We start from the raw sequence: 12,213 nt of genomic DNA, 5'->3' as shown, positions 1-12,213 counted from the left end.
AAAGAGCATAGTAATGGAGCCTGTGAGGGGTGCAAAAAATCTCAAAAATGACATGCAAATTTGACTTTTATTTTGTGGAAAGGTCCACAATCTTTCAAAACTTTAAAGGGTCTATTTTGAAAAATCCCTTGTTCACATGCTTAAAAAAGAATGTTTTTTTTCTATATTTATCGAAGAAGATTGTTTACATATGGGTGCCCTGCTCCTACACATGCATAAAATGGTTGTATTTTTCTTACCCGGACTTATGAGGGTTCCCTGCCCCTCACTAGGAGATGTCTCTGCCTTGCAAATTCCTAAAGACGGAACTTTACCACGTAGGAAACCCTTTCCCATTATATTCTCAATCAATAGTGGAGGAGCCATGTTGGAGAAGGTAGGAGGTCTTAACATTTGCTTAATTTTGATGAGGTTAGGGTACAAAGGCTTTCATAATCTTTTTACTTTTGGAGGATTTAATATGTAGATACTCATACACTTACAAACAAACCACTATTTTTACGTTTTTAAAAATGTATTGTTACTCGAACAGAAATTTGTGATCAAATAGATTACATTAAAAAAAATATCAGTATTTTAATTTTTTGCTAAAAATGTTTATATTTGAAATATATTAATGTATTGTGTATTATTTGTGACTTTGATATGACATGTTGCATTATTTGTGACTAATATGATGAGTAACTAAGACCATATTAGGGAGTTTGGAAAAATCCCATTATTTGGGATTTTTCTTCTCGATCTACTTTTAGGTGTATCTTGAGCGTACCAAGAATGTGGATTTAGAACCTACTCTTTACCAACGATATGCCACATGAGGGGGTTTTAATAAAATCTTAAAAGCTTTCATCCTTCCCCTCATTCTTTGATCTTGCAAAATGGGAAGTGGGATTTTTCCAAACTCCCTACTATGGTCTGAGTTGTTTTATTTGTCACTTTGATCTAGAGGGTGAGCTACACCCCAAAGCAATGACTTTCAAAATTGGAGAGACATGTGTGGTTGAAGATATAAGCTTAGAATGTCATCTATTAAGGGATGTAGTCATGACATACATGACGAGTTGTATTATTTGTGACTTTGATCTACAAGGAGAGCTACACCCCAAGCAATGACTTTGAAAATTGGGAGACATTTGTTCATGAGGATACAAGCTTATGATATCATCTATTGAGGGATTTATTCTTGAATTGTTTATCCATTTAGATACTCCTCTCCCTCTCTCTCTCTCTCTCCCGAAAAATTTATGTCTTCCTCCTAGAAAGTCGACATGTATTAGAGCTGTTATGGCTTTGAGAAGCTCAAAGATTGCAAATCCTTTAATAATTTTTCTAATCAAGAAAAGACCATCATGCCAAAGGCATCAGATTGGCATCGACATGAAGTAACTAAACATGCGATTGATCTATTAAGTCAATATTATATAATTTGGGAAAAATCTCATATTTTGGGAATCAATTACTCCATATAGTTTTGTACATATCATACAAACTCCAAATTTATTGGAGATCATAGATTTAGATTCTACTTGAAGATATTTCCAATGATATGTCACATGAGAGGGTTTTGACAAACTTTTGAACAAGTTCACCATGATCCCATTTTTCAAATTGGAATGAGAAATTTCCCAAATTATCTAATATGGTATTTATTTACCAAACTAAACGACTCTTTCATTTTTTTGTTTGAATTTTTCAACTCAAAATGCATCTCCAAATTCACCATGAAAAGGTAGCAAGTCTTTTTTTTCACATTTTTATTTATTGCATAATCATAGTTTTCTTAGGTGCATATTCTCTATTGTTTTCTTATATGCCCATTTTCTATGTAAAAAAATGAATCTTCACATTTATTAGACAATTACTTGCCTCATTTATTTAGGATTGAACCTATTTGTAAATTTTATAAATGACTAAAATACCTTCTACGTAATGTGGCAATCTTCAAGCAATTGTAGCATGTTTTTAAAAAAATGTCATTAAAACCCTCATAGTTTTGGCTGCTTACGATGGTTTTTGCAATGTTTTCTTTTGAAAAAGAATTAAAAATCTTTTAAAACCTTGTTTGAAGGGTATACCAATTTAAATGATATTTTACAATTTATAATAATCAATTATTACCAATCCTTGTAATTGAAAAGGTATGTTAAGAGTCTCCAATAACCATACTAACTTAGAAACACAATCGTGCATGACCTCTCTCTCTCTCTCTTGATAAGTCCTTCAATATGGCTTCGACGAAGCTCAAAGATTACAAATCCTTCAATAATCATGCAGTATTAGAGCAGTTATGGCTTCGACGAAGCTCAAAGATTACAAATCCTTCAATAATTTTGCTAATCAAGGAAAGGCCATCGTGCCAAAGGCATCAAATTAGCATCAACATGAAGTAACTAACCATGGCAATAATACCCATTATTGCTCTTTGTGTTAGATTCCCTAGCAGGGACCTCTAGGTTAGTTATAACCAATTTTGTCGTCCTCATCAAGAGACTCCGGACGGAGATATCGAGAGACAAGGGCATCAAGTGCATATATTTATGGCGTAATGTCACACATTATGCCAGGTAACCAATATTAGTGTGGCAAAATGTGACATTATTAGTGCTAGAAAAAGAAAAAGAGACCCAATGGAAGCTGCCCATTACTTTGCCAATCAAAATGAAATGTTAATTCCAATTTCCCACCATCAACAACAAGAGGCTTTGATTGTGTTCTACGTAGATCATTGTAAAGGTGTACTAAAGCTGCTAGGTGAACAGTAAAGCATGCAAAAGGAATTAGCAAGAGCTGCATGAATCCAGGTTGCACACAATACAAAGCTATACAAGAGATCTAGAGAATGTGCACATGTGTTCTGCAAACAAAAAGCCTTGAGCATCAAATTATATCCCAAAATTTTCCTGAAGAACAAGAGAAACCCTCGAGCAATAATTAATATAATCAAGCAACAAATCTAGTAATTGAAAGAACGCAATTACCACCAATGATTGTGTATAGAGCCCATGAATTCAACAATCCCAACAACATGATATCTCTCTCAATAAATTGTTAATGTCTTCTTTCTAAAAAGGCCGACAAAGTAGATAGAAGGGCGCCTCTCCCGACTACGACCTGAACGGGCGCAAGCCCAAAGCTATAAATGCTCTATGGGTAGATGTTGTTGACCGAGCTTAGCCATTCACCTTCCGGTTGTTGAGAAACTTTCCAATGATATGTCACATGAGGGGGTTTTGACAAACTTTTGAACAAGTTCACCATGATTCCATTTTTCAAATGGGAATGAGAAATTTCCCAAATTATCTAATATGGTATTTATTTACCAAACTAAACGACCCTTTAATTTTTTTGTTTGAATTTTTCAAGTCAAAATGCATCTCCAAATTCACCATGAAAAGGTAGCAAGTCTTTTTTTTCACATTTTTATTTATTGCATAATCACAGTTTTCTTGTGTGCATATTTTCTATTATTTTCTTATGTCCATTTTCTATGTAAAAAAATGAATCTTCACATTTATTAGACATTGACTCGCCTTATTTATTTAGGATTGAACCTATTTGTAAATTTTCTAAATGACTAAAATACCTTCTACGTAATGTGGCAATCTTGACGCAATTGTAGCTTGTTCAAAAAAAAATGTCATTAAAACCCTCATAGTTTTTGGTTGCTTACGATGGTTTTTGCAATGTTTTCTTTTAAAAAAGAATTAAAAACCTTTGAAAACCTTGTTTGAAAGGGTGTAATAATTAAAATGATATATTACAATTTCTAATAATCGATTATTACCAATCCTTGTAATTGAAAAGGTGTCTCCAATAACCATACTAACTTAGAAACACTGCATGACCTCTCTCTCTCTCTCTCTCTCTCTCTCTCTCTCTCTCTCTCTCGATAAATTTATGTCTTCCTTCTAGAGTAGTATTAGAGCAGTTATGGCTTCGACGAAGCTCAAAGATTGCAAATCCTTCAATAATTTTGCTAATCAAGGAAAGGTCATTGTGCCAAAGGCATCAGATTGGCATCAACATGAAGTAACTAACCATGTGGAATGGATGATGTAGAAAATAATCAAGGCAAGCACAATGCAAAAAATAAAAAAAAATCAATGCCAAAAAAAAGGACAACATTGAAGACAGAAGACGTATAACCTTAATCAATCAAATCTTTAAAAATTCATAAACTGTTATTTGCATGATGCTACTCTTTAGATACAACTAAATGATTAGAGATAACTAACGCGCTTGCCTGAAGCAACTGTGCCACATACAAATTCCTTCTCCATTTCATCATGTACAATAATCTCTGCAAGTGATTTCGTTGACTCTGGGCAATCAATCAACCTAATTAGATGAAGAAGCCCAAAAATAGATGAGAGCCAAAAAGTGAATATCATACTTTTCCACCTTCAGCATCATGGAAAACATTTACTACTACCCCAAGTAATCACACATTTTTTCCTTCAAGAGCAAAGAACTATGCCGTAACAAAGTGATCAATCTAGTCAACTAGCGGAAGGTCTTTAAAGCGATAATACCAATTATTGCTCTTTGTATTAGATTCCGCAAAAGGGACCTCTACGTGAGTTGCCACCAATTTTGTCGTCCTCAAGAGACTCCGGACGGAGTTATCGAGAAGCAAGGGCATCAAGTGCATATATTTATGGCATAATGTCACACATTATGCCAGGTAACCGATATTAGTGTGGCAAAATGTGACATTATTAGTACTGGAAAAAGCAAAAGAGACCCAATGGCCGATATTAGTGTGGCAAAATGTGGCATTATTAGTGTTGGAAAAAGCGAAAGAGACCCAATGGAAGCTGCCCATTACTTTGCCAATCAAAATGAAATGTTAATTCCAATTTCCCACCATCAACAACAACAAGAGGCTTTGATTGTGTTCCACGTAGATCATTGTAAAGGTGTACTAAAGCTGCTAGGTGAAAGGTAAAGCACGCAAGAGGAATTAGCAAGAGCTGCATGAATCCAAGTTGCACACAAGACAAAGCTATACAAGAGATCTAGAGAATGCACACAAGACAAAGCTATACAAGAGATCTAGAGAATGTGCACATGTGTTCTGCAAACAAAAAGCCTTGAGCATCAAATTATATCTCAAAGTTTTCCTGAAGAACAAGAGAAACCCTCGAGCAATAATTAATATAATCAATCAACAAATCTGGTAATTGAAAGAACGCAATTACCACCAATGATTGTGTATAGAGCCCATGAACTCAACAATCGCAACAACATGATATCTCTCTCAATAAACTGGTAATGCCTTCTTTCTAAAAAGCCGACAAAGTAGATAGAAGGGCGCCTCTCCCGACTACGGGGCGCAAGCCCAAAGCTATAAATGCTACGCGTAGATGTTGTTGACCGAGCTTAGCCGTTCACCTTCCGACAGTTGAGACGGATCTCTCCTTGGGTGCCTGTGAGAGGGCTGATGTTCCCCATGTTAATCATGGATTGGGCGAAGGCGCTGAAGAAGGTGCTCTGGCTGCTACTGTAGGTGTCCACGAGCGAGACGGTGCTGGAGCCGGAGGTGGAGTAGAGCTCTTGGTCGGACTGCAGCAAGCCCTTGTTGTGCTGCAGGTTTGCGTAGTACTTGTTGTCGAAGGTGTCTGGGGTGGTTGTGTCCAGCGAGTTGAGCGCGTTAGGGTCCCCGCCGCTCTGCGGGCAGTTGCTCTGCAGGGCGGCCAGGTACGTGGAGTCGACGGTGGGGTCGGGGCTGCCTGTGTTGCTGAAGTTGTAGAGGCGCGAGCTGAAGGAGATACAGCGGGCGCGCCCGATGGTATGGGCACCTGCAGCCACGACAGAAAATGCACATGGGCGGGCCACAAATCAACAAATTGTAACGGAATTATTACTTCAAAGTACTCCAGTCTCTACTAGACTTCACCATGCAATATTCAATGAGTTTGAACCTGAGAGCACAACTGCATCCTGCGTGGACAAGCCCACGGCTGTGAACTTGCCGATGACCGTGTTGATATCGGTGTTGGGATTTGGGAGGTCCTGCACAGGCGCTGTGGCGCTTACAGTGGTTGCATCTCTTCTTCCCAAGAGCACCGTCCAGGAGGGTCCTCCGGCCTGCGTACATCAATCATCGGTCTTAAACGTCTAGCAGTCATGAGATAGTTAATTGAATTAGGCTCCTCATGTGACGAGTCTGCTCCTAATATGTATTACCAGGGTCACGGACGCATTGGCCGCCAGCGCCAAAATGTCAGCACACGAAACGGTCGCCTCGCACACTCCCTCCACGGCGGACTTGATGTTGTCCACCACGTCGAAGCCTCTCAAGCTGTTGTTGTTTGGAGGGGCCGTCTTCTCGCCTGTCGTTGTGTCTGTATTGTCCAGCAATACCGACCCGTCGCATCCCTACATTGCATTAAAAATCAGTGCAATCGAGCTGTACTCTTAATCATTACTCATTTCCTTGGGGCAGTATAGCTTTCTGATCAACGTTTATAACTAGTTTACACACTTACATTTACGAAGCAATCGTGGAAGTGGAGGCGCAGCAAGGACGCTGCCATCCTGGCCTCCTGCTGCACTGCCTGCTGCACCACTTGTTCCACGATGCTCGCAACAGTCGGGCAGGATGCGTCGTAGAAACTAGAGCTAAGCTGTGCGTAGGATTTTGAAGTAGCTACGAGGAGGACTAGCGTACAGCCCAAGAGGGTGGATGCAAGACCACGCTGCTCCATATTGCTCTGTCAAGTTGCTTCCAACGTCTCAAAACGGGACGAAGATGGCACGACAAGTACTGGAAATTATAAAAGATGGAATGGAAGACAAGTACTGGAAATTATGAAAGATGGAATGGAAGACAATCGCTTTGTTCATACGTTTTTACACATAGGTAGGGAGCGAATTTATGGTTAGAACTTCCACGACGCTAGCATCGTGCACAAGACCTTATTACGTGGATTTGGTCAAATTTTTTGGTATCTTGGCTCTCATTCAGTCAAAGCATATGAAAAAGACCTTTTTACGTGGATTTGGTCAAATTTGATTGCTTTCTTGGGTCTAAGGGTTCCATTTAGGGATTGTGAAAGGTTTGAAAAATATGGGAGACCCATTCAAAAAGGTTTTGCTTTCATTCAATGGTCTCATTTCATGGGGCTAAATGCCCACCCTCATTTAACACCTTCAAGGTTTAAAGTTGTGATCTCGTTATTTCATAACCACTTGCTTGTCATCCTGTCTAATGTTTTTATTTGTTTTACGAGTAGCATTGGCGAGGGTGAGACTAAGTGTACATGAGCTTTGAGACTAGTTAAATGTACATGAGTTTGGAAGAATGTACATTCCGTGTAACTCTTGTACAGGTAAATATCCCTTCTCTCAAGAACTCTTGCACTCTCCCTTGTGTTCTCTTACAAAAAATTTAGATCACAACGCCCCTCTCTCCCCCTTAAAAAAAACAAAACAAATTCGAGGTCTTTTAAAGTAGTTTATCCATTGATTCTGTCTTTGTGTTCTTGATACATAGTGTGCCTAGATAGTGTGCCAGCCAAAAATAACAAACAAGTCTTCATCCTTATTCAAGATATCAGTATTCAAGATATCTCAACTTATAAAGCTAAAAATTGTGATATCAATGTACTTGTCACAATATGTGGATTCTGCTCACATCCACTTAATGTGCAATGACTCAAAATATAGTGCACATACTTGCTTCGTTGATTTTTTCTCAAGTGCCATTTTGTAAGCTTATCTTTTTCAAATACATTTTCTTCTAAAAAATTATCAAGGGATTCACAACTAATTGATATTTATATATATATACACATACATATATATTGATTTGAGTCAAAATTATCAAGGGGTCCGCAACTAATTATCAAGGCATCCGCAACTAATTGATATATATATATATCTATCTCTCTCTCTCTCTCTCTCTCTCTCTCTCTCTCTCTCTCTCTCTCTATATATATATATATATATATATATATATATATATATATATATATACATTGGTTTAATTCAAAAGAAAGTAATGCATGCATGATTTGAAGGTAGGTACACAATTTTCACTATTCAGAAACACCGAAAAACTACATCTTTTGTGTTTTGAACTTATTTCTACATTCATTTTCAAGATACTTTAAACATTAAATATAGCTAGGAAAAATTACACCAAATACGAGTATGTCCTACTAACATTTTTGTATTGTGTAATAAACTAAGTCATTCACATTACAAGAAAAAGGAGCCTCCAATGCGGCACACCTTTTTTTGTCCTAATTCTCGTTTTCTCTACTATACATAATGCTAGGGAATTTACATAAGCATGTCCCATATACTAGTGAAATTATACATTAAAGGATATGGGCAAGTAATATAGGTTTGATTAACCAATTTGAGACCCCTACCCCTACCAAAAGTGAATCCACAACAGAGGACTAGTCTAGGGAAAGAGAGAACGAACTCAGCGCCTCCATTCATCAACATCCAATCGCTTAGCAATCCAACAACTTTCCCAATATAGCTGACTAGAATAGAGGCCTTATGGTAGGAATTGAGTATGATTGTATGATTCCTCCAAGTAAAATATTCACCTTATAATTCTCACAAATAAGAGGCATTGGTGGCTCCCTTGAGCTCAATATGACGCCTTAATCCTCGATTATTAAGGGAACAATTCTACCTTAATTCTTCTAAAGACTCTATGATCTAAAGTTGATTCCTAGATTTCTCCCAAGTTCTAACTTTGTTATCAAGGTTGGGCTCTAGGTTTAGAAAGCACCCGTAATTTGGGTCCACCCAGCCACCCGTTTTCGAATATTAAAATCCTTTATCAACTTTGACGAGTTCCATAGACTTAGCCTAACCCCATCCAATCCCATGGGTTAGGCTACCACCCTCCACTAGGATTATAGAGTCGGTGTGAACTCACACAACTGTAATTCAATTTCCATTCTCCATTACACACACACACCTACTTCAGTAGAAAATAGAGCTCACACACACTCCACACTAAACAAATTTTTTCAATATAAAAATTAATGGAAAGATTTAACTCAAAACTATCCAATACATCATCATCATAATATTGTGAATATATCATCATAAATCACTATAGGTCACTGTAAAATCCATCAATATCTCTGCACACCATGATGCATTGATTCTGTCTTTATGTTCTTGATACACAGTGTGCCACCCAAAAATAATAGATAAGTCTTCATCCTTATTCAAGATATCAATATTCAAGATATCTCAACTTATAAAACTAAAAAATGTAACATCAATGTACTTGTCACGCAAGTCTGATGAGATTTCTCATTAGGTAAATGTTGGACTCAAAACGGGCCCTCTAAGTAATGCCATGTCAGCTTTTCTTTAAAAATGGACTAATGGTTAATTTTTTGCAAATCATCACCAATTTGTGAACTTCTTAAATATACAAAATTTTCCATCATGCTATATATCATTGAAAAGATCTCGAAGAGTAGATTCCCAAAATCAATAACTTTCAATAAATTTTTATTTGATTTATAAAAATTTAACCATCTACTCATTTTCTAACAGAAAGCTCACATGGAATTACTTAGAGGGTCCTTTTTGGTCCAAATTTTGCCTAATGATAGTCCTCAAGTCGCAATTCCAATCGTAGATCCTCCTGCTGCAAAGTTTAGGGAAGGTCTTTTAAGAATATTCAGATTACTTGAGTTTACAGAGAGTCCTTATAAGTTCTCTAACATCCTTAAGAGAGACTAGGATCAATACTGGATTAGAACTTATAATGGCTTTACATCCGTTATTTCTAAAGTTATAACCATTGTTAGGTCTCCATAAAGGATTCTAAATTTCCACCATATTCTCTAACTTAGGGCTTTAGGCTTTTAAGACCTTAATACCTATATACATCAGCTAGATACTTATGTCTAAATACCTCTCTTTCTCTCTCATAAAGTTTATCTAGATTAAGCCTTTATCCTCAAAGTCTTCTTTCATCAAATCTCCAAACTAAGGAGAAAAATTACACTTACAAATTTGGTCTAAGCTCTTGATCTTTGTCTAAGACTTTATCCTTAAGGACTTCTTTGATCAAATCTCTACACTAAGTAGGAAAATTACACTTATGAACTTGTTCTAAGGGCCTTGTTCTTTCTCTAAATGAGATGTACTTCATCATTTTTTTCCATTGATTTGATTCTTTAGCCTTTTGAACATAATATATTTTCAAGAGACACACAATTTCTACAGAAATCTTCTCTGTCTAAAACTATTGAACCATTTTCTCCAATAATTATAGGGGTTGTAATTCTAAGTACTTCATATATAAATATCATCCATCTCTATGCTATCAATTTAGTCTTGAGTTTGTTAAGGTGGACATCACCCTCTAGTATCTTCTCTCTTTCTAGCCTATTCAATTAGTTATTGGCTTACTAAAATCTCGAATGGTAATTCCCTAAAACTCCCTCTAATTTCATAGCACAATTCCCCATCTTGATTTACTAAAAGATCTACCCTTATTTAGGCTTAATTACACCGAGTTACTGCACACTTACATATATTTATGCACATAAATGCACATTTCATCTTCGAATATTTCTCAAGATATTAATCTTGCATCAATTTTTACACATAACTCCTACTCCTAAATATCTTAGATTAATTCTATTTGTGTTTGTGCATTAATTGATCATATTAAAATTCTCTTGTTTCCTCTCTAGGTTTAGTTATCCTATGACACTACAAGAAAGACTCCCCTTTAGCCATGGGGCAAATTTAGAGGCAAAAATAACACTCATTGCTTATGAGACAAAGATTGTCACATAAGCGATGTATAATTTTTTAAATATTAAAGCATTTTTTAAGCGATAATTTTATGTGTCGCTAACATAAAGAGAATGATGGGAAGAGAGAGACCTTGAGTTCCTTGCAAGCAAACACCCACACAAGAGAGTTCAAGAGACAAGAGAAAGAGATGGATGGCTAAATTTTTTTCTATCTTCTTCAGTTCTCTACAACCATATGAAGAGTACATACATAAAGACAAAGTACTCTTCTACAATATGAAGAGTACATACATAAAGGCAAAGTACTCTCCTACAATAACATACAAAATGGTTGGTCCATAGTCTAAACTTGACTATATGAGCTAGAGGTATAACTATGCCATAACTCTAGTACTCCAAAGTGGCTATCACATAGCCTATCATCCACTCGAAGTATATTCATAATCTCACCAACCATGCCAGTGGCATAAGTGAGAAAGCTATCACCTAGGCGGGTCATCAATGTCCGCCGCCGTAGCACTAGTTGAGCTCGATATCTCAACACTCCCCTTTGAGTTCAGTTCCACACACTACACTCCAAGTAAGCTCCTAAACCTATGGAGCTTTTCTATGCCCAATTCCTTCATTAAGATGTGAAACACCTGATCTTTGTGTGCTGATATATACCAAATCTACATCACGTGCTAGAACCTTCTCCCTCACAAAGTGATAATGCACCTCAATGTGCTTCATCCTAGCATGGTATACTAGGCTATTGGTCAACTTTATGATACCCATGTTGTAACAATAAATTAAAATTTTCATATCCCCGCGATCACCCATATCACCAAGTAGCTTTTGAAACCAAGCTACATCACAAGCTGCCATAGCAGCATCGCTGTACTCTGCCTCTATACTCGTCAAAGCAACTTTTGGGTGCTTCTTTTTGCTCCAACTCACAGCAACACTCTCAAATGAGAACATACTTGACCATTGCATGTCTGTAACATTGCCACCCCAATCACCATATGTGTGCCCATGTACCTGTATACCAACCTCATAGAAAGTCCATAATTAATTGTGGACTTTATGTACCTAAGAATCCGTCTAGCCGCATCCAAGTGTGGCTTGTTAGGAGCCTACATAAATTGACTCACAAGTCCAATAACATACATCATGTCTGGCCTAGTAATGATCATGTAGATCAAGCTACCCATGCTATGCACCTGTATGTAGTGGGGGCCTCCAAAAGCTCACATGTACCTTCAAAAAGCTTTGTGTTATGCTCCAATGGCAGTGAAATAGACTTATAGCTTATCGTACCATACTTGAACAATATGTCCAAGCTATACTACCTCTTAAATAACAAAATTCCATGAGGTGATATCACCACCTCTATGCCCAAGAAATACTACAACTCACCCAAATCCTTCATCTCAAACTTCTGCTTCAAAAGCCTCCTAACACATGTATGTCC

At 37.1% G+C, this 12,213-nt stretch overlaps 1 protein-coding gene across 1 annotated transcript; it reads right to left on the bottom strand.

The window, feature by feature from the left end:
- Positions 1-5,382: 5,382 nt before the first annotated feature.
- Positions 5,383-6,852, bottom strand: LOC147620246 (peroxidase A2-like). Its single transcript, XM_086772726.1, has 4 exons — positions 6,492-6,852; positions 6,190-6,381; positions 5,925-6,090; positions 5,383-5,801 (listed from the first exon to the last, which is right to left on the bottom strand). The coding sequence occupies exons 1-4, from the start codon at positions 6,708-6,710 to the stop codon at positions 5,383-5,385; spliced, it is 996 nt and encodes a 331-aa protein (XP_086628852.1). The 5' UTR covers positions 6,711-6,852.
- Between the last annotated feature and the right edge of the window lie 5,361 nt (positions 6,853-12,213).

The sequence above is a fragment of the Cibotium barometz genome, chromosome 32 (genome assembly GCF_041138505.1).
Source record: "Cibotium barometz isolate CiBa-2024 chromosome 32, ASM4113850v1, whole genome shotgun sequence".
Classification (NCBI taxonomy): domain Eukaryota; kingdom Viridiplantae; phylum Streptophyta; class Polypodiopsida; order Cyatheales; family Cibotiaceae; genus Cibotium; species Cibotium barometz.
Note: the sequence above shows the minus strand (reverse complement) of the source record. Positions and strands in the feature narration are given on the sequence as shown.